Raw genomic sequence first — 22,389 nt, forward strand, 5'->3', positions numbered from 1 at the left:
TATTGCTGGTCTCCTGCTTTGACCCCTGTGCAGTTTGCAGTGTTCCATGATAGCTCTTGCCTGTCTTTTAGCACATTTCTCTGGCCTTCCCACCACTAGTCCTGGTCTCTTCTCTCCCTGCTAAGTTATTTGCCTACTCTAGTGGCAGCTAATTCTCATGAGGCCTAACACAGCCTTGGGAATCTATTGCTGTTGAGAGTCTCTGTCTTGATTTTGTTTCAATGACTTCTGCTCAGTACCATATGATGGACATATTTCTTCTAACGAGGGTACATTTTTGTATATTCATCCTTGTTTATTCATTCTTGAATAAAGTGAGCTCAGCGTTGGCTTGCAGATATTAAAAAGTATTTATTTCCATTCAATAAATGCTTTCTTAAAGAGAGAGTCAGAGTCTCTCCACATTGCTCTGATCTCCAATTTCTTTGCTCAGTGATCCTCCTGCCTCAGCCTTCAGACCATATCCTGCTACGAATGCCCTAGGTGTCTTCTAATTCTACATTCTTCATGGGCACACCTACCCACCACAATCTCTATCCCATCTCCCTAACCAACTTTGTGCTGGACAAACCACGTGACATCCCTAACCACGTATCTCCTTGTCAGGTTCTGGGCTGTCTGTGGACATCCTATTTGGAGCTCTCAGGCGCCTCATGATTGATATCAGAAACAAGTCCACCCATTTCTCAAAACTGGCCCATAGTTCTGTTCTCAGTGGATGGTCCAACACATCAGACAGCGCCACCAACCTAAGATGTACATAAGCCAGACAGGCAGCCCGTAGCCATCTATTAGTGTTAGCCAGAAGGTGAGCTTCTATCTGTCTGCTGGCTCAGGTCACGTTACAACAGTCAGCTATGATGTGCAGGAGGTGCACGAGAGCCTGACTCAGTCGGGTGACAGCTTCCTGACCTCTGTATGTTACTTGAAGGAGCAAATAGGCAGATGCTTCCTAGCACGTTCTCAGCCACCCAACGCCAACCCCCACATCTGTGTATCATCTTTGACCTGGATTACAATACGCTCCTGGCTTTCTCATACGAAACTCTGGCTGTGTTTTCAACCAAAACAGCCCTGGCCCAGTGCTCAGTCTGCCCTGATATAAAGTAAGCCAGAGCCTTACAGACCTATGAAGCTATCCTGTTGTGGACTTGCACCTCTGCAGTCCTGTCATACCCTGTAAAACCCACTATAGTACAGGCCCTCTGTGGGTCCTCAAGCACCAGGGCCCTTCACACACACTGCCCACTGCCTGGAACACTGGCCTGCACCGTTCTTAAGGCTCAGCTCTCCCTCCCCTCCCCTCAAACACACACCCACCCAGACTTAGCCCAGTGTTCTCCAGTCCATGGCTTCCTCACAGAGTGTGGCCAGTTGGAGATTATGAACCATGACTGCTCGCCCATCACAGTTTCTAATGCTCAGCACGTGTGGCACAGATTTAAGGACTAGGAAGGCTCACTCTACCCCTGTTGTGTGGCCTCCGGACCTTACTGGGCCTCTCGAGACTTGTATCAGTGTTCTGACACTTGCCTTGCACACACAACAAGAAAACCCATCTTGATAAAAGTATTATCCCCAAACTTCAGAATTACATGAGAGATTTTTCAGCACAGCAAAAGCAAATGTTCACAGTCCCTCCTTTATTTTCATTTGGTCATACACACTTTTAAAAAACCATGCATACGCTCACAAAAGACCCAAACATTAGAAATCAGAAGACCATAAAACAGGACTTGAAGACAGAAAAAATCCCCAGCTATCAAAACAGAATACCACCAATCAACTACTGAAATGCCTTTGCTCAAAACACAACCAAGTTTGTCTTTTAAACAGAATTTTTTGTCTAGGTTTTTGTTTTTTTAAAAAAAAGGGAACCATTCAGAAATAAGGGACAAGCTTCCCCCATGCCACGGACGGGCCACTGCCACGGACGGGCCTCGGTGGTGTCTTGAGGCCTTGGGCTAACCACAACCTCCTCTTTCTACCTATCCAATGCCATCTGGAAGTCTAGGCACCTGGGCCTGCTCTGGAGCCAGGAGCTACAGAGCATCCAGGATGTGGTCGATCTTGGTGACCAGCTCCTGGCGTTTTCCTGAGCTGAGCTTCTCGTTCTCCAGGTACGTATCCTTCTTGAGCTTGCCAGCCACCAGCCTCTCTGCTTCTACCGCCGACTTCAGGACCAGCTCCTTGACCTGGGCGTCCAGCTTCTGCATCTCGCTCACCTGGCAGAGACAAGAACAGGACAGGGTTTGGGAGCCGTCCCCTCGCCCCACTCAATAGCCCCACTGCCCCCCAGGCCTACATATCCAGAGTGACACAAGAAGATTCAAAAACTCAGCAAAAGTAGTGCCTATGGCAGAGGGCTGGCAAGTAGGAAAACAGCCCAGGTCCAAACAGTGGCCTCATCATTTACATGGCACGTTCTTTTCAAATGACGAGTAAGATAAAGCCACGGAACCCCAGCATCGTGCCTAGGCACAGTGGGCTCCCTAAGTGTTCCTTCTCTCTACTGGGGCCAGACATCTGTTAGGACAGACCACTTCTGCTGCCCCAAGTGCCAGGCTCCTGAAAGTAGTAAAGGAGAAAGTGTTCTTTCCGCCCTCAAGGAGCTGACACGTAAACCCTCTAGGCACATGAATAATTGTTCCATGGTGGGTGCTATAAAGGAACTAAAGGGCACGGATGAGACGCAAGGTGGGGGTGGAGGAGCTAACAGGGAGCCTAACAACTCTGGGGAGCATTTTCTGTTACTGATAACTAGCTCGCATAGCACATGATGGTCAGGACTCTATACACTGACAAGATCCACAGGTACTGTCAAAGACTACTGGCCTCCCATTATCCATAAGAAAAGGGAAGCAGAGAAATTAGGTAATCTGCTCACATTGAGAGTCTAGATCAAAGCCTGGGATTTATGTCTGGATGCATTTGGTTTATTTATTTACTTACTTTGAAAGACAAGGTCTTACCCTTTGGCCAGAATATTTTGTGCCCTGGGTGGATGTCATCTGAAAATATACACTCCCACACATATACACACGTCTAGCCTGCTGGGGTTACAGGCATGGCCACCCAGAGCTGAAGACTGGTATCTGGGAGAAACACTGCCCTGCCAGCCCCAAGGACACAGAGCTGCAGAACTTCTCCAAGCCAGCCTACAGATACCAAAAGCTTTCTGTCCCACCACGAGCATGAGCCTGTGGTTCTGCACATATGGGACGGGAGAGCCACTGGAGCCTTGCCTAGCCCAAGGAGTCGGGTGGATGCTGCTTTCAGCCAGAAATAGTTCCTGGAGTGCAGCGTGTACTTTTCCACAGAAAAGTGACTCACAGCACTAACACTCACCCTGTCACACAGGTCCGAGCCCTCCGTCTTCAGCCTAGACTGCAGCACAGCAATCTCGCTGGTCACAGCCTTGTGCTCTGTCTCTAGGCTCTTCTTACCACTGTTGAGGGTAGAGATATCCCGGGACTGCTTGTATCTATTGACAGTCTCATCAAAGTGACGGTAGAGGCCCAGCCTCTTGTTGACCAGGGTTAAGACCTGCTCTGTGATACAGGCCACTTTCATCCTGGCTTCTGCAGCTGGATCCTGGAAGGTAGAGAGATGACGTGTCTGTCAACAGGCTCACTCTGACCTACCTGCCAGAGGATGCCTACTGCCACCAGCCAACAGAAGTCACCTCAGAGCACCAGGAGTCAACCCCTTCTGACACTTAGTGAGGACTATGCTCAACAACAAAGACTGGACGAGGCTTCACTTTCCAGTTCCCTGGGCACATGGACATGACAGGACAAGAATGGTAGACTGAGGCATGAAACTGGCAGGAGAGCTCAGCTCTAGCCATGGAAGACTTCAGGGAGGCCATCTTGCATCACTCCTTCTAAGGTTTTCAAGGACTTCAGGAAACATCGTGGACTCCTCCTGCCATTAACATCCCTTAGAGGCCCCACCCAGTACAGGCTGGCTTAGGTCTGGTGGACACAAGTCACTTCTACATACTAAATCCTTAGAAAGGTACGTGAATAGGATGCTTCTGGTGCCCAGAACAGGGCTTCAGGTTCCCCTGTCCAACAGTACTATTGCTAAGAGTGAGAAAGAATGGAGGTGAAGAAAAGGAAAGAGTCGACCTGAAGACAACTTCTGTGCCCGCAGCCCCAGGGACGGTGGCCTTCAGTCAGCAAGCAGAACTCCAAGGGAAGAAAGAAGGTGGTGGATGCCCCATGTCAGTGGGATCTGAACTCTGATGTCATCCTTTTACAAGGAGCTCCACAAGGGAAGGGACAGAAGCTACTGCTGACACGGCCAAGGGGGCACCCCACCTCCATGTTCAGAAGAGTAACAAGGAGCAAAACAGCAGTGCCACCGCCACCAGCCACTCAACCACGTTCTGACCTCACCTAGTGTCCAGGTTGCTTCTACAACCAACACAAGGCAGGAAGCAGAGACTTAACATGGTGTGCTGGTGATCGCATTCCCAGAGGTACAAGGTCCTGGGTACCTTATGGTGGAGATGTGTGCGACACATCACAGGGGCACTAGGACGCCTGACACAGAGGAAGAGAGCAGAGTACCTTGGTGATGGAAAAGTCCAGACGGACGTAGATGATGACAGTGAAGAACAGGATGTAGAAGGCGGCCACGACCAGCAGCGGCTCCTGCAGCATGAGAACCTTGTTGAACGTGTAGTGCACCTGCGTGTGAGCCAGGACAGAGAAAGGTGTCAGAGAAGAGCAGCTCACGTCCTGCCAACAACCCCAACCAAACAGCAGTGCCACTCACCACAATGTCCTGAATGTGCTGCTCGACGAGATTCTTCTTGTAAGCCACGATCACTGGGCGGCCGAACGTGTCTAGGTAGGTATAATGCAGCTCGTCTGGGGCGCGGCTGATATCGTAGGGACTGTCCACCTGGATGTTCCTGGGACAACACAAACACAGTCACAGCCTCAACAAACCACACCAACACATGATGGTATGGGCTGCACAATTCTAAGACGAAGGGGCAGCAAGAGGCTAAATTCACACACTTCACCCTGCCTACTGCCAGCATCTGGCAGCCCTTTCCTCCTGCTGCTGATTCAGCCCAAGACTGGACTGACATCTCCCTCCAGTGCTCACAAGGACAGTGTACAGCTTCCCAGTACAGTCCACCAGATTCTCCCAGAACCCGAAGAATGCCTTGAGAGTTATTCGGAATGCTCTTTCCTTAGACAAATCAGTCTCTTTCAGGGCTAGGGCACATATATTACTTTCTGGCCAGGCTTAAAGTCCCCATAAGAGTAACATCGCAGTAATTTAGCTTGAAGAAACAACTCCTCCCATGAACAAAGTGCGCGTCATCTGCTAATCAGAGTAGTTAAATGAACCTACAGAGGCCAGAAACCAGATAAAGTGACACAAAAGTATTAGCAGCTCGCACTAAGGACGGGAGCCCTGTAAGTGTCTGCCTGCTCCTACCAAATGGATTCCTGCAGATGCCCCTAGCTCCTTCCTAAAGTCAGTAGCTCTCCTCTGAGCACACACATCAGAAGTACTGGGGCTTGAACCAGAACCTCATGAAAAGTCTAATAGGCACTCTACCACTTAACTACATACACAGCTCCAGTCTCTGCCTTCCTTCCTAAACCTAGCTCTATAAGTTAAACTCTATCAGACATCTCTTACCCAAACGGATCGGAAGGGATTCCTCTTGTTTGTTACAAAAGACTCTGAGATAGGAAAGTATGGAGCCACAGCTGAACCACTCGCTCGCTGGTAACACACCACAAAGTATACCTTTTATTTATTTATATTTTTAAAAGACAAGCACTTGCTAGGTGTAGCCCAGATTGGCCTGGAACTCTGTAGCCCAGGCTGGATTCCAGCTTGAGATCCTCCGGGCTCATCTCCACATCCTTCCCTGGCGTTAGACGCCAGCCATGACTCCGTGTGACAGAGGCAACTCTGACTTCTGCTGCACACATATGAAGACTATGGCTTTGGAAGTTCCCAAGTACATCTGTGCCCTCTAACTTTTCTCTTCCAGCATCAGTCAAAAGGTTCCACAGAAAGAGTTCTCAGTCAACGCTACTTAATGAGCACCTACACTGTACCCCTAGAACGCAGGTCCCCGTGAGGCACCAGGATGATCCTGTCAAAGAGATGGCATATGGGGGAAAGGAACACTGACTTACTTGGCTCCCTCGGGCAAGATGATCTTCACTGTCAGCGAATCTATCACTTGCTCATCAAACACGTGGTCTACAAACCGCATCTTCAGTGCATACTGGTCACCTGAAATCATCAACAATGCAATGGTGTGAGCAAAAAACAAGATGGCAGATAGGAAATTATAAGGCATGAACTTTCTCCTCTTACACAAAGGGAGAGATGTTATCAAGAGTTCGTGGGCAAGAGCCAGTAGGGTGAGAGTTAGTGGTGGCAGCATGGGCTTTTTGGCTTTTTTCCAATCTCCGCAGAAGGCAGAAAAACTAAACAGCAATGTCAAAATCCGAGGACCATTAAAACACAGCACCGTGCATTCTCTTCAGTTCAGTTCAGCTGTGCTTATTTATTTGCTAAAGATCACCATCACAGCTGGGTTTGGAGACGTCACAGGAGGAGGAGGGTGATGGGACCCTCACCTGAGCATCCACACCTCTCAAACATTTGTATAATAGTATGCCCTAATGTAGAGAGCAGTCTCAGGGCCTCCCAGGGAGGGACTAGAAGAGTTTTCTGAGGAAACTTAGGGGGAAGGGGTTCTATATTTATAGCTATGGGAAGCCATCACCCATGCTGACTTCCCAGTGTAGCTCCCTTAGGATCACCCACACACCTGCCAGTAGCCCTCACCTAGATTCTCTAAGTCCAATAAACACTGGCTCCTCAGGTGGAACCTAACATTGCTTTGTCCTCTCCATCCCAGGGAAAGTTGTCACAACACATCATCAGCGACAAGACCCGCAGGTGAGCAGTGTCTGTGATGGAGAGCAGGGGAGGTGCATGGCCAGTGACGGGACCAAGGAGAGAACTACAACAGGTAGGTTTCTCTACAACGCTGAGCAGGTCAGCAGATGAATCCCAATGCTATGTCCCTGGCTCAGCAGGAGAGAGATAGCCTTCAGAGACCCCCTACATCCTAGCTGTCCCTGAAAAGTTCACAAGGCTACGAGAGCAACCCTTCAGAAAAAGAATAAAAACTATAAAATGCAAACTAGCCAAGTGAGCAGTTTCTTCCACACCATCCCCAAACAGTACTGGGAACTGAACCCAAGACCTCGCACGTTAGGGAAGCACTCTGCCCCTAAGAGGTAGCCTCAGAGGCCAAGGAAGCTCAGAAGGCAAGCTTGGATGCTACACTAGTGTAACAAAGGACTGAACCATGCAAAGGATGGCCTAACAAGCCTACTTCAATCATACCAGAGACCAGCATTAAAAAGGTAAAGATGCAGGTTGTAGAGAGAGCTCAGCAGGTTAAGGGCACTGCCACCAAACCTGACAGCCTGAGTTCAATCTCACCATATGAAAAGAAATAATGACTTCCACAGCTCATCTGTGACCTTCGAATAAGTGCTTTAGCAAAGATATATGCGTGCGTGCACACAAAATAAACATGTAAATAATACAGTATCTATTTATCTATTTATGATTTTTTGAGACAGGGTTTCACTACATAACAGCCCTTGCTATCCTGGAACTCTCTGTAGACCAGGTTGGCCTCAAACGCACAGAAATCTGCCTGCCTCTGTCTCCTGAGGTGTTGGGATTAAAAGTGTATGCCACCATGTCCAGCAAATAATGTTACTTAGAAAGAGGGAGAGGGAGAGGGAGAGGGAGAGGGAGAGGGAGAGGGAGAGGGAGAGGGAGAGGGAGAGGGAGAGGGAGAGGGAGAGGGAGAGGGAGAGGGAGAGGGAGAGGGAGAGGGAGAGGGAGAGGGAGAGGGAGAGGGAGAGACACAGAGAGAGACAGAGACAGAAAAAACACAGAAGGCAAACATGCCTGTAATTCCAGCACTAAGAGTAAGAAGCTGAGGCAGGAGGATCTCAAGTTCTAGGTCCATTTAAGCTACACAATAAGAAAGACAATAAGAAAAATTAAAAATTATGAGAGAAAATGAATGACTGGCTACAGAACTCTGTTACCCTACAATCCTGTCATACCTCTGTGCTCTTCAGAATCAAGATTTTCTCTGTGGAATTAGACATGAAATATATAAGAAAATGCACTGTAGATGCTTACTGTTTTACAGAGATAAAATGTACACTAAGTTCCACAGCAGAAAGGGATGGCCAATGACAAGCTCAGAGCACTGAACAACAGTGTACTCACATACATAAAATAAATAAATCTTTAAAAAAAAAAGAAGAGAGAGAGGGGGGAGAGAGAGGAAGAGGAAGAGGGAGAGAGGGAGGGAGGGAGGGAGGGAGGGAGAGCGAGAGAGAGAGAGAGAGAGAGAGAGAGAGAGAGAGAGAGAGAGAGAGAGAAACTGGAGCTGGAATGACTCAGTGGTACCCTTGCCCAGGGCTTGATCCCAGCACAGAGAGAGGAAGAGAAGTCAGGGAGAGACACAGAATACAGGCAGTAACAGGTCATGAATCCCACACTAACCCGCACTTTCCCTACCACAGCTGCAGCCCATGAACCAAGGGAAACAAATCCTTCAATTCTAGTCAGTAAATGAAAGGGAACAGTAGAATTCGAGAATCACAAAGGGAAGACAGCACACAAGCTGCTTCCTAAGGAATGGGCACTGAGACCTCAATCAGGCCAAACCTTGCTCAGATGAGGGGCAGCTGTCAATTTTCAGGACAGGACAGAGGGTGCTCACTGTACTGACTGAGCAACCACAACTCCAGACAGCAGACTGCAGTGCAAAGGAAATGGGGAAGAAATCTATAAACTGAGGGGCTAAGAAATGTATTTTTAAAAGGGCAAAACTTAAATAGTATCTAAAACCATATAAGCAGTAATTTAAACACACACACACAACAAGCTTTTCCTCTCAGTACTCAGGAGATAGTGGCAGGTAGATCTCTGTGAGTTCGAGTACAGCTTGTTCTACACAGCCAGCTCAAGGACAGCCAAAGTTACAAAGAACCTGACCTAGAAAAATAAACAAAACAAAAAGGAAAATATGACAGGATGTTTATAATCATGGGCTCTGTTTTTAGAGATGACGTCTCACTAGCACTGGCTGGCCCAGAAGCACTATGTAGACCAGGCTGGCCTTTAACAGATCAGCCTGCTTCCACCTTCCTCTGCCTCCCAAGTACTAGAATTAAAGGTAGGTATGTGACACCATGCCTGGCATTAAAACTTTTCTTTATTCCCCTTACTTCTGGGCTTTAAAAATAATACTACTACTAATAATCTCTAATTAAGAGCTGGGTATGCCTTAGTGACATTTACTTGGATATGTGGGGCCTCTAGATTCAGTTTCCAACAATACACAAAAAAAAATAAATGTGGTCGAAGAGCAGTGAGCTGGGCCAGTTAGATGGCTCAGCAGGTAAGGGTGCTGCTACCAGTGCTGGCAAGCTGAGTTCTACACTTAAAACCCAAATAGGAGAAAACCAACTCTGCTAAACTGTCCTCTGACATCCTCAAATGTGCTACGGCATGTACACACCCGCAAATAAACAAATGTAAAATAACTGAGAGGAAAAAAGTTCAAAAACTACCTTAAAAGTGTAAACAGCTCTGCTCAGCAGTGACAGTAAATCTGAACTGAGAGCTCGTGCAGGCATTGCATTCACAACTGCAATTTCCTCCAGCTCACAAAAGCACTGGTATCTCACCCTTCTCAGAATAACAAGAGAATACTCTCCTTACATACAAGCACTGGCAAAATTAAAGAAAAAGTTAGCCCTTTGCAATCCTATTCTTACTATCTAAAACACTCACCCAGATTATAGAGGTATTCATAGCTTGGGAGGTTGTAACCAACGATGTAGTGTGTCTTCCACCCTCCAAAGAGAGGAAATCGAGGCCGGATTTCCATTTCCACAGAGTCATCCAAAATAAGGAGGTGGCTGGTGGAAACATTACCAATCTCATCCCGGTAATAGACATCCTGGGCGGCAGCAGGAAGGATGGTCTGCAAGAGAGGGGAAATGCCTTCCAGAAACTCCAGGAACCTCCGCAGAAATACAGCCTGCACCAGCCCTCTGACCGTAAACACTCCCCAAGGTTCCAGAAGGTCAGATAGCACATCTACTTCTTAATCAAGGATGAGAAGCAGATAAATCTTCTCAGCAGCAAACGAGATATTTGCAAAAGGAAATCTATGAAACTCCTAGTGGTTGAGTTACAAAGGTCTTCATCTAATAAGCTTACATATCCAAGCATACTGACAAACGCGTGTTCACGGTGAACATTTCAGAAATATGTACATATACAAAACTATTTATAAGATTTCACTTAAGACGAAGACACACTCAGTCTGTTAATCTTTGTAATGGTGTAGATGATTCTGAGAGGTCATACCCGTGCTTCTCAGTTGTGCCTTTCCATATGAAAGGTTCTTTCATTCTCTTAGCCCTCATATTTAATATCTGTATTACACACAACAGGAAGTTAATAAGTGTAAGTTTCAAAGTCTTTTGATAAACCTCAACTCTACTTCAATTGAAAATAAAAGAGCCTGCACCATGGTAGTGTACCCTGCAGCTGAGAGGTAGCACCAAGGAGCTCAAGGCCCCCTTCTGATACATACTAAGTTAGTGGTTGGCCTGGTTACACACCACCGATCCTAAAAAGCAAACAGCAGGGATGGGAAGATGGCTGGGCAGTTACAAGCACTTGCTGCTCAATCATGAGGACCAGAATTCAGACCCCAGCACCCATTTCAGGCAGTCCCCAAATGCCTGTAACTCCAGCTTCAAGGGATCCAACAGTTGTCGGCCTCTGCAGGTAGGTCACATACACTCACACAAGGCTCTTGCACACACAGAATAAATCCTTAAAACAACAAGGAAATGTTCAGGTGATGATTTTAGAATTTAGACCGTGAATATGATTTTTTCTTTATTGAAATTTTCTAAAAAACAAAAAAAACCAGTCTAGGTCAGGGGGTTCTTAACCTGTGGGTCATAACCCATTTGGGGTGGGGGGTGGGGGTGTCAAACAACCCTTTCACAGGGATTATCTAAGATCATTAGAAAACACAGATTTTACAATTTTTAATAGTAGTAAAATTGATTTTATGGTTTGGGGGGTCACCACTACACAAGGAACTGTATTACAAGGTCACACACAGTATTAGGAAAGTTGAGAACCACTGTTGTGGGGCCAGCCACATGTCTGTAATCATAACACTTAGAAACCAAGGCAGGAGTGTCCTAAGTTCAAGGCCAGTCTAAGTTACACAGGGAGTTCCACACTAACCCTGCTATGGAGGGGAAAAGGAGAGCACTACTTACATAAACACAGGAACTTTTTTCCTTAAAGACCCTTCTAAGCAGTGATATTCAACATCGTTAGTTAATCCCCCCAAACTAAAAAGCGAAAGAAAGGACACACAGATAGTCACAGTTCCCACAGTGAACAAGGTGGCCACTCATACCTTAAAAGAACGAATGGAGGAGATCCCACTGTCAGGCTGCCTCTGGTAATCGTAGCGGGAGAAAGGCCCCTTCAGCACTGCGCCTGTGTGCTTCAAGTCCACGTTCTCTTCCACAGCAATATTGCCCCAGTGAGACACCTCAATGACCCGGGTCATACTGGTGATGGTCAGGAAAGGGCTATTGTTCTCGTAATGCACTTTGAAAGTGTCCTAGATGGGAAGGAAACAAGCAGTCCATAGCTTTAGCAACAGAGAAGCCCACACTAGCTTAAAAGAAACTAACGAGCACAAGCCTGGTCACCAAGCATCAGCACATGGCGTGTCTTTTCTGGACTTATTTCTTTGTATGTGTGCACCTGCAGCATGTGTGCCATGTGTGTGGGCCCTCAAAGGCCAGAAGAAAGTCCTGGACCTCCTAGATCTGTATTACAGGTTGTGAGCCATCAGCTATGGGTCCTGGGAAGTGGGCTCAGGGCCTCTCGAAGAGGAGTGGAACATCCTCTTAACCACTTTCTTTTCTTGTTTGCACTCAAACTTGTCACCTTCCTGACACTGACTGCTGAATGCTAGCATTATAGGCCTGCACCAGCCACTCCCATTTTGTTGTCATTTTTGCCTACAATCCCAATACACAACAGGCCTGAGGCACAAGGATCACCATGAGTTGAGGGCCAGCCTTGGAAACAAAGAGACCTGTCTCACAAAGATAAATAAGTAAGTGGCTGGTGTGGTGACACACGCTCTTTCTTTTTCTGTGCATTATATTTTCCTGGCATATATGGCTGTGTGAGGTTGCCAGGTCCTCTAGGTCTAGAGTTACGGACAGTTGTGACCTGGGTGCTGGGCACTGAACCCAGACCCTCTGGAAGAGCAGCCACTGCTCTTAACTACTGAGCCATCTCTCCATCCCAGGTGGGACACACACACTTTTAATCCCAGCACTTGGAGGCAGAGACAGGCGGATCTCTGAATTTGAGGCCAGCCTATTCTACAGAAAGAATTCCAGGACACCCAGAAAAACTCTGTCTAAAAAAAACCCTAAAAACCAAAATAAAAAAAAAAAAAAAATGGGAGCCGGGTGTGGTGGCGCACGCCTTTAATCCCAGCACTTGGGAGGCAGAGGCAGGAGGATTTCTGAGTTCGAGGCCAGCCTGGTCTACAAAGTGAGTTCCAGGACAGCCAGGGCTATACAGAGAAACCCTGTCTCAAAAAACAAACAAACAAAAAAACAAAAAAAAATGGATGGAGGTTCAGCAGTCTCCATAGCCTTTGCTCTAGATGATAAACATAAGAAATCCTGCCTCCAAGTGTCTATAATTTAAGAATATTGTCTCCCGATAACATACAACAGAATCCACGTCTATATTTTCAGTAATTCCTCAGGTTCTCTGCCCATTCTCCCATCGGTTAGTTTTGTCTTGATTCATCTCTAGTAGGACTAGCAAGACGGCTCAGCAAGTCAGGGCACTTGCTGCTGCATTTAATCTTTCCTGGTGGAAGAGAACTGACTCTCAGGAGTTGTCCTCTGGTCTCCAGGCATGTGCTTTGGCTCTCACACCAACATACATCATACATAAACACACACACACACACACACACATTAAATAAAAGTTTAAAAATCGCTCTGGAGCCGGGCGTGGTGGCGCACGCCTTTAATCCCAGCACTTGGGAGGCAGAGGCAGGAGGATTTCTGAGTTCGAGGCCAGCCTGGTCTACAAAGTGAGTGCCAGGACAGCCAGGGCTACACAGAGAAACCCTGTCTCGAAAAACCAAAATAAATAAATAAATAAATAAATAAAAATAAAAATCGCTCTGGGGTTGGGAATATATATAGGTCAACGGCCTGGCATTCAATGGGGAGTGGGTTGCTGTTTCTCTGGTCTCTCTGAGTAACCCAATGCCCTTTTATGAATGTGCCCATAACTACAGAAAAACAATATTATAAAATTAAAAGTTAAGAAAAATATCTTTCTTTCTGAACCCCATGAAATGGGTAAACAGGCATTTCATTGCTTATAAACTTTCTTATTCTCTCACTCTATAGCCGCATCTTTTGAGATTCAATTCAGAACCCTCTTTAACACCATGCAGTACCAGTACTGAGCAGGGTAGCTTCATACTGCTGGAATCAGGTGCAGCTCACTGAAAGCGCCCATCCTTAGTATGCCTAAGACCCTGCGGTCAACCCCAAATGCACAAACAAGTGAGCAAACTCACACTCAAATGCACATGCCCACACATGCTCACGTATGAATTTACTTATATTTTTAAAATGCTCGTGGCTTTTTTCTATTTTGGAACAGGAAACACATAGCCTGGCTGACCTCAAACAACCCTGGTGTCTCTGCCCCGAGTGTTGGTTTTTACAAGCAATTGTCATCATTCCCAGCTTAGAATGTTTGTGTCTGGGCTAGGAATGGGAACTCAGAGCTGTAATTCCTCCTGTCTAGGACAGAGAAAGGACTGGCATATTTTAAGGCATAGTAACAAGGGGGCAGGGCTTGTTCATGCTTTGAACAAGCAGAGTGAGTTCCAGGATAGCCAGGGCTACACAGAGAAACCCTGTCACGAAAAAGCCAAAAAAAAAAAAAAAAAAAAAAAAAGGGAGAGTAGAAGAGCAAGGGGAAAGCAGCTAAGGAAGAGAGGTCAGCTGTAAGGAGAAACTGGGAGAAGGGAGAGGGCTCAACAGGTAAGGCGCTTGTTGTCACACTGACAACAGCCTGAGTTCAGTCACCAAAACCACATGGTGGAAGGAGAGAAGCTACACTAGCGAGTTCTCCTCTACCTCCACACAGAGGGAACAAAGTAACCATCATCAAAAATAAAGAAAGGGAGGGAGGGAGGGCTGGCACCTGGACTCCATGAAAGCAGGTGACAGGCAAATGGTTCTTCATGAGTCCCCTTCTCTACTTGGACATTTTTGAGATTTTCCACAATAATCTTTTACTTTATGTGTATACATGTAAACCTGCATGTACGTCTATGAGCCACAAGCATGTGGTCCCCAAGGAGGCCAAAAGATAGCATCTGATCCCACAAGATTGGAGTTAGTTGTGAACTGCCACGTGGGCCTGGGAAGCCAGCCCAAGTCCTCTCCAAGAGCAGCAGCCTAACTGCTGAGTGAGTTGTTTGTTGTTTTCTGTTTTGACACAGGGTCTGAGTGTCCCTGGCTAGCCTGGTACTCTAGGTAGACCAGGCTGGCCTCAAACTCAAGAGATTCCCCCAGTCTCTGCCTCCAGAGTGCTGGGAATGAAGGCGTAAAGCACTATACCACCTTCCCACGACAAAATTTTAATCATGAATTGCTTTCTCTTCCACAGTCCCAAACCCAAGGTTCTTACCTCAGCCTCTGGTACACAGCCACTCCAGTGTCTCTCTTGTCCATCACTAACCTACCCAGAATACCTCACTGCCTTCTCCCATGATGCTCACTTGCCAGCCTCTAAACTCAGTTCTCAAGAAGTTAACGGGAGTAAGAGTCACTTCAAGATAGGTTCAGAGGAGTGTCAGAATGCGACTTAGCATATCCCATTCAAGCATGGCGGTGAGACAGTCTCTGAAACCTACCTGACTGTAGGCAGGGATGTCTTTAAAAGGACCATAATCTAGGACGTCCTCAGATCGAGAGGGGTTCCCCAGCTTGGTATAGCTTTCCACATTTCGGGACGCCAGTTTCACTCGCATGGTCTGGGTCTTTGTTGGATAGGGAGAGTAGAAATAATGGTTGCCTTCAAACACCACGAACTGTTTCTCTGACTGAGTTATCTGAGTCGGATACGGATGAAGCACATGGGTGTAGACAGTTTCCACAACGACCGAGATCTTGGACCCAGGATCAAGAGCAACTGGGAGCTTGACCGTGAAAAATCTCCCACTGGAGGAAGAAAGAGAATTAAAATTTATAACACTGGCTAGGCATGGTGGCACACACCTTTAACCTTAGTATTCAAAAGGCAGAGGCAAGCAGATCCCCGTGAGTTCTAAGCCAGCATGGTCTATATTGCAAACTCTAGGCCAGCCAAGGCTGCATAGACCTTGTCTCAAAAAAAAAAAAAAAAAAAAAGATTAAAGATACTGAAAACAGAGATATTCAAAGTCACAGTAAATTTCATGCTCAAGATAAAAGTTACCACCTTTAAAAAAATTAACGTAAGTCTTTAAAGACAGACGTGCAGATGCTCGCCTCAGGTTTTAATAGCAAGAATGTAAGAACTACCAAAGACAGTCAAGTGACAGACCTCTAATCCCAGCACTGAAAAACGAGGGCTTTAAGAGCTGTTAGTGACAGAGGGAGAATGAGGTCAGTCAGAACTACATTAGGACTGTCTGAAGACCCTGGGAGGGGTTGAAGAGATGGCTCAGTGGTTAAGAGCATTGACTGCTTTTCCAGAGGTCCTGAGTTCAATTCCCAGCAACCACATGGTGGCTCACAACCATCTGTAACAGGATCTGATGCCCTCTTCTGGGGTGTCTGAAGACAGCAGCAGTGTACTCATAACATAAAAGAATAAATCTTAAAAAAAAAAAAGAAAGAAAGAAAGAAGGAAGGGAGGGAGGGAGGGAGGGAGGGAGGGAGGAAGAGAAACTGGGAGAGCAGAGAGAGGGCTCGGCAATGTGAGTGCTGGCTGACAGATTTGATTCCCAGCACTCAGAAAGCCGCACACAACTACAACTCCAGTCCCGATGGGATCTGATGGCCTCGTCTGACCTCCAAGGGCACTGCATGCACAATGTATGCAACCATCTACACTAGCAAAGCACCCAACCACACACAAAATCAACTAATTTTAAAAAGAAATCCTGTCTCAAGTCACGAAACTTTTCTTTAAAAAAAAAAAAAAATGCTTAGGGCAGGGAGATATACCAGTGGGTAAAGGTCCTGCTGTCAAGTCTGACTACCTGAGGCCAATCCCCAAGACTCACGCGGCAGTCGAGAACCACTTCTACAAGTTGTCCCCTGACCTCCACACATCAGCTGTAGCATGCATGCAAATGAACAAGTAGGCATAGCCTGTAAACTAATGAATGTGAATTTTCTAAGCCATGAACGTATTCCTGTTGTACCCAGTAAGTCTTTAGTAAAAGTTCGAAGGCTTTTAAAAATGTTCCCATAGGGTTTATTCTCGGTGATTAGAACATGAACGATTTCACAGAGAACCCACAGCACTTCAAGCTCTCCATCTTGTCCTGGGACAATGTTATCCCCTTCTCGGCTTCACGTATCAGCTCTGCTTCTCCTCTCACTGCTGACAGCCCAGTCAATCCTCCATGCGGTACCATCCCAACAGCAGTCCCTCCCCCAGTGCAGCCAACTGTAAGCTGGACAACTAGAGGATGTTCTGACACCTCCATCTACGCTGTCCTAAGAATCTGTTTCAGTCACCTTAGAAACACGTTGGTTAGCTTACCTTTTCCCTTTAATTTTGGTTTCTCGGACTTCTAGGTTGTTGTCTTCCTCATCTTCTCCCTTTATCTATAACAAGGGGGGGAAAAGAGTAGTGTATTCTTTTTTATGTTTGCAGTTCTAAATTTTAAGCCAACTATTAACCAACTGTTAATAATTGAATGTGAATGCCCCCAAAGGCTCATGCTTAAATTGACTTCTGGGAGGATGTGTGTCGAAGACATGGGTGGAAACTCCAGCCATTCCCAGTGTGCTCTATGCCTCCTGCTTGTGGGTCAAGATGTGCTCTAGCTACTGGCCACCTGCTACCTACCTCTGCCCCACTATCATGGACTCTGTCAGAAACTGTATGCGTCAAGTAAACCTCCCATAAGATGTTTTATCACTGCAGTAGTAAAGAAACTAACATACCAACTTTTTTTTGGTTTTTCGAGACAGGGTTTCTCTGTGTAGCCCTGGCTGTCCTGGAACTCACTTTGTAGACCAGGCTGGCCTCGAACTCAGAAATCCGCCTGCCTCTGCCTCCCGAGTGCTGGGATTAAAGGAGTGCGCCACCACGCCCGGCCTCAACTATCTTATAATATTTCCACTAAGGTAACTTTTCAAAATTTCTTTTTTATCATTGTGGGATGTGTGTGCACGTATGTTCGCCACAGCACGTGTGTGGAGGTAAGAGGACAACTGTCAGGCGTCATTCTCTTCAATCTTGATTTTGAGACAGGATCTCTCCCACTGTTTCTGCCATGATGTACCCAAGCTTACTGGCCTGCAAGCTTCCGGGTGAGTCTTTTGTCTCTGTTTCCCACCTGAAGGTACCAGTGTACTGATACTACAGATGTGGATCACTTCGCCAAGCAAACTCCAATCATCAACAGGTCTGTACTGTAAGTGCTTCTACCCCTGTGGTGCTGGGATGGATCCCAGGGCCCTATCCAGGCCAGGTGAATACCTTTATCAGTGAACCACATCCCAATCCCATCAATTTTTTTTCTCTGAAACATAAGATTTAACTTGAAACACTATCAAAGACTTAACTGGTGCACAAAATAAGTTCTGTAAAACGTCTTATAGACATTTTCCTGAACAATCAAATACACATAAAGACCTCATCTCCACATTCACTTCCTAAATGGTCCAAAAGCTTCTTTCTGATATTCAAATATCTGTAAGCAGAAAACATAAGGAAACAGCACAAGTCCTATATGTAATCAGAGTGGGCGCACTGGCAAAGGCCTTAGGGGAAAGGGCCCTGGTGGCCACTATGGCACACTCCTGTATTATCTATCCTTCACTGCCACCAGCCATGTAACCAGGTTAACTCCAAAGGCTTGCTGAGGCTTCCTGAGGGGCTCTCTGGAGTGACAGACTCTGTGCAGTCTGTGGAAAACATACATGTATTCTACTGACCCTTGGCTAGCCTAACCTAATGCCCACCAAAATGAAACAAAACAAAAAACTATTTCCTAGGACTGAAGCAATAATTCCCAACAGAGAACATAAGACTACAAAGAATAATTGTATGTGTTGTTCTCAGACCTGCACTCAAAGCCTGGTGCAGCTTAGCATGTGCTTTACCAGTGCACCACACCCCAACCCCACAGGAAATTGCTTTCTTTTGAGATAGGGCCCCAAGTAGCACAAGCTAGCCTCAAGCTCCCTTTAGGATGACCTTAAACTATTGATCCTCCTGCCAACTGCTGGAATTGTATTGGCAACTATCACTATATCCCAACTCCAAGTTAAAATATTATCTTTACTGTTTCAGTATCTTAATATTTAGCTATATAATCATCCTCAATGATATCAGACTGAAAATGTTTTAAAATGCCATTACTTTGACTAGACTCTTACTACAAGGACAGCATTCTAGCACCCTCTTGCTCATTCAGAACTCTTTGTGAATGCATCTTACTTGTCCTCATAGAAAAATATTCATGGGCTGGAGAGATGGCTCAGCAGTTAAGAGCACTGACTACTCTTCCAGAGGTCCTGAGTTCAAATCCCAGCAACCACACGGTGGCTCACAACCTATGTAATGAGATCGGGTGCCCTCTTCTGGTGTGTCAGAAGACAGCTACAGTGTATTTATGTATAGTAATAAATCTTTGCGCTGGAGCAAGCAGGAACTGAGCAAGCAGAGTTGACAGCTATAATGTACTTACATATAATAAATAAATAAATCTTAAAATAAAATTCATTACTTAGTAAAAGGTCAGAAAGCTAGGCATGGTGGCACACAGCTATCGTCCCAGTACATGGAACAGCCAAGATGATCAGCAGTCAAGGTCATTTTTAGCTATCAGCATTCTGGAGGCTGGGACAGGAGGATTCTAGGTTCCAAAACAGTCCAGGGACAACATAGCAACACCCTGTCTCAAACAGTGTAAGATGGTTCAAACTACATAATCCTACTGTCCTGCTAGCTCCTTAAAGGTTCCTGTAATCTGTCCACCTCGACTAAGTTTCCAAGGCAATGTGTGCCCTTTCTTATCCTCTTTATCACCCAGTTGCTTCTCACCTAGGTAAGGAGTATAAACTCGTCTTCCTCCAGAGTTAACACAACTGTAAGTCAGTAACATGACTGCAGAGCTGAAACACAAGTCCTAATTTCATGTCAAGGCCAGAAAGCAAGGTAGCAATAATGCAGGAACACCCAAGGGTATGGGACAAGTCAGACCTTCATTTGGGGGAGGGGGGTTAGTAAGCTCCAAAGCCAGATACTTCCACAGTCATGTAAGAATTCCTATGCCTCAAAAGGTTGCTATAGGGTGGAGAATGTTCTTAAAATATCTGCCACAGCCTTTTCTTTTCCTAATTTTTCTCTTCTTTTTAATATACATGGGTATTTTGCTTGCAAGTGGGTCTGGAGTTACCGATGGCTGTGGAATTGAACTTGGATGCTCTGAGCCATGTGAAGGGACCCAACTTGTATGCAATTCCCACCAGGACAGCAGCAGGGTGGTAAGCATCTGCTGTGATCTGATTATACCACGACTTCATTAAGTCATGACTGGTTTTCACAAAACAGGACTGAGCATCCAATGAAGTCATGAATGCCTTTCCAGAAGTATTTGAGGAAAGCCGTGCTGAGCATGAACAAGGCTTCAATGTAAAGGGGACAGGAGTCACTTCAGTGTCTTTATAAGTCCAGCTTTATAGCTCCATACAGTTAAAAAGAATGTGGTGTGCTTCGTCTCCTAGTAAATTGGGTAACCACTTAATGAATATAGTTAATGAGAACAGTAATAAAAATAACCTGTGTGGATATTTCCTCTATTCCCAAAGCCAGCGATTTCTTTCCTTGAAAGGTATAAAAGTGTGTTCAATGAATACAGAAGGCTAAATGCTGAGGTGTTCCAATGAGAGGCGGTGGGGAGGAAGAGACCTGGGCTTCACCTTTCTGTACAGCATAAGGGGCTGAGTCTTCAAACTAACTTCAATTAGTCTGAACATTAAGAAAGCGTTAAGCAGCAGCTTTCAGAGGAGTGTTACATTAACCGGGTGCGAGGAATGACAAACTTTAATACCAGAAACCTGCTGTGTTTCTGAACGCTGCTGTCTGGAGAGAACAGACTACACCAGTCAATTGCATTCAGGAAATAAATTGTCTTAACTCACTGATAGTCCTCCACCAGACGAGCAAGTCCAGGGGACAGAAATCAAGCTGGGTACCCGAAGTACCGCACCGGGCCACAGCCAAGATCCTCCTGGGGTGCGGAAGGAGGTCGCCAGGGGACCAAGGGGTCGCCTTGGGCTCCAGAGCAGCCACGTGGGCGGTGCCCCACGCTCGGAAGCTTGTGCTGACGTGTCCGAGAGGACACGCAGACAAGAGAGACGGCGGACCCCAACCTTTCCGCTGTCCCCCTCCAACACCTGCCTTTCAGACAATCAGACGCCTGGAGAATCCCTAACGCCCTCAACCTCCCCGCCCCTCCCCAGGGATCCCCGATCGCCTCAGGCATCCCGCGTGAGGTTCGCCGGCTCCTCCCTCCGCTCACCTGCACGCCTAGGTGCGCAAGCCGCGACTCCAGTTCTGGCTCCAGGGCCAGAACGAAAGAGCTGGCTCGTGATGTGGAGCCGCCGCCCGGGTGTACCAGGACCACCTCAGCCGTCACCTTGGCTAGGTGGCTGCTCAGGTCCACCGTGCGCTTCACTTCCTCGTTGACCAGCGGCGGAGCCTCCGAGGAGGCGCTGCCGGGCGTCGGGGCTAAGGCCCCGAGACATAGCAGCAGCAGCAACTGCAAGGCGACCGGCGACTCCATGACCGCGAGCTGAGCGCCACCGCCACGCGCCCCGCCCCCCCGCCACGGCGCAACCGCTGATTGGCCAACAGCACCACAAGATGGCGGGGCCGGGTCAGAAAGGACCCCGTCTCCAGGGCAACCGGGCGATCGTGGGGCGCCTGATTGAAAATCTTAAAGTGCAGGCGTACTTCTTGGGGCGCTTAATAGCCATACTCACCCCTGATTTCCTTATCTCCTGTCTGTTTCCTTCATGCCTATGCAAAATAACTCTGGCCTCTCAGCTCAAAAACAGTATACTATAGCTTAGTCTAAGGAACTAACTTTGCCTTCTCTATAGTGATACGAATGCTAAGTGGGCAAAAGTTTAAAGGAAAACGGAAAATTTCCAGAAACTCAAGTCTCTCCTCTAATATTTAGTTCAACCATTAATGTGAGTGATGGCAGAAACCTTAAGCAACTAACCAAGGTTGATGATATTAATCTCAGGTACCTGTTGACATTTATCACAGTTGTAGGAGTCCAAGGCCAAGTCACTGGCAGGACTAGCTGTCTGGTGAGGGCTGCTATTTACTACCAAGGTGGCACTTTGACATTGCATGCCTTCTAAGGAAGGCATTGCATATCGTCATATGACAGAAAGGCAGGAAAGGGTCTCTCTGCGGCAAGCCCTTTTACAAAGGCATCTTGCAGATGGATTCCTCTAGTGCCATCTCCCAAAGTCACACTGAAGAATTAATGACCAAAAACAATGAACCTCAAATGAGCAGAGAAACTGTAGTCAGTGTACTGATAACACCTGACAAGAAAGCCAGCTTAGCGACAAGAACATCCAATGGCATTTTTGGGCCTTGAAACCATTTAATATATATATAATCTCCAAGCCCCCTGCACAATGGTGGTGTACAGTCTCCACTCCCCAAATGAGAATGTTGCCCCTTTCTTTGCTCTGACTGAAGGACAACAAGGCTTTGAGAGATCTGTTTCCTCTTTCATTTCATGTTGCCTCTATTGATTCTGATCTAATGAACGCATCCCAATATTGTTGCTTGCAGGATGTAATTCAAAGGTAAGTTTTTGGAGGAGATGGAAATATTCAAACATTGATACCTGCCAATGAGAAGAGAGAATGGAGGGCAGCACATGCTCCTCCCTACAAAGCAGAAGTCAGGAAATTAGCACCTGCAGGCCAA

General features: G+C 46.7%; 1 protein-coding gene across 1 annotated transcript; it reads right to left on the bottom strand.

Moving 5' to 3' along the window:
* Positions 1-1,623: 1,623 nt before the first annotated feature.
* On the bottom strand, positions 1,624-21,260 carry Rpn1 (ribophorin I). Its single transcript, XM_021165036.3, has 10 exons — positions 20,954-21,260; positions 16,960-17,024; positions 15,119-15,425; positions 11,552-11,761; positions 9,892-10,084; positions 6,180-6,279; positions 4,786-4,924; positions 4,578-4,697; positions 3,349-3,594; positions 1,624-2,225 (listed from the first exon to the last, which is right to left on the bottom strand). The coding sequence occupies exons 1-10, from the start codon at positions 21,215-21,217 to the stop codon at positions 2,043-2,045; spliced, it is 1,827 nt and encodes a 608-aa protein (XP_021020695.2). The 5' UTR covers positions 21,218-21,260; the 3' UTR covers positions 1,624-2,042.
* Between the last annotated feature and the right edge of the window lie 1,129 nt (positions 21,261-22,389).

This window comes from Mus caroli, unplaced genomic scaffold (genome assembly GCF_978045245.1).
Source record: "Mus caroli unplaced genomic scaffold, Mus_caroli_1 scaffold_7, whole genome shotgun sequence".
Lineage (NCBI taxonomy): Eukaryota > Metazoa > Chordata > Mammalia > Rodentia > Muridae > Mus > Mus caroli.

What these genes read in the sequence shown, in the direction of transcription:
- Rpn1 (XM_021165036.3), bottom strand. Translation starts at nt 21,217, where the DNA reads ATGGAGTCGCCGGTCGCCTTGCAGTTGCTGCTGCTGCTATGTCTCGGG. An exon ending in ACATCCCTGCCTACAGTCAG is followed by an intron (nt 11,762 to 15,118) that starts GTAGGTTTCAGA and finishes CTTCCCATCTAG; the next exon opens with GACACTTTCAAAGTGCATTA. An exon ending in TGAATACCTCTATAATCTGG is followed by an intron (nt 6,280 to 9,891) that starts GTGAGTGTTTTA and finishes TGATGATTTCAG; the next exon opens with GTGACCAGTATGCACTGAAG.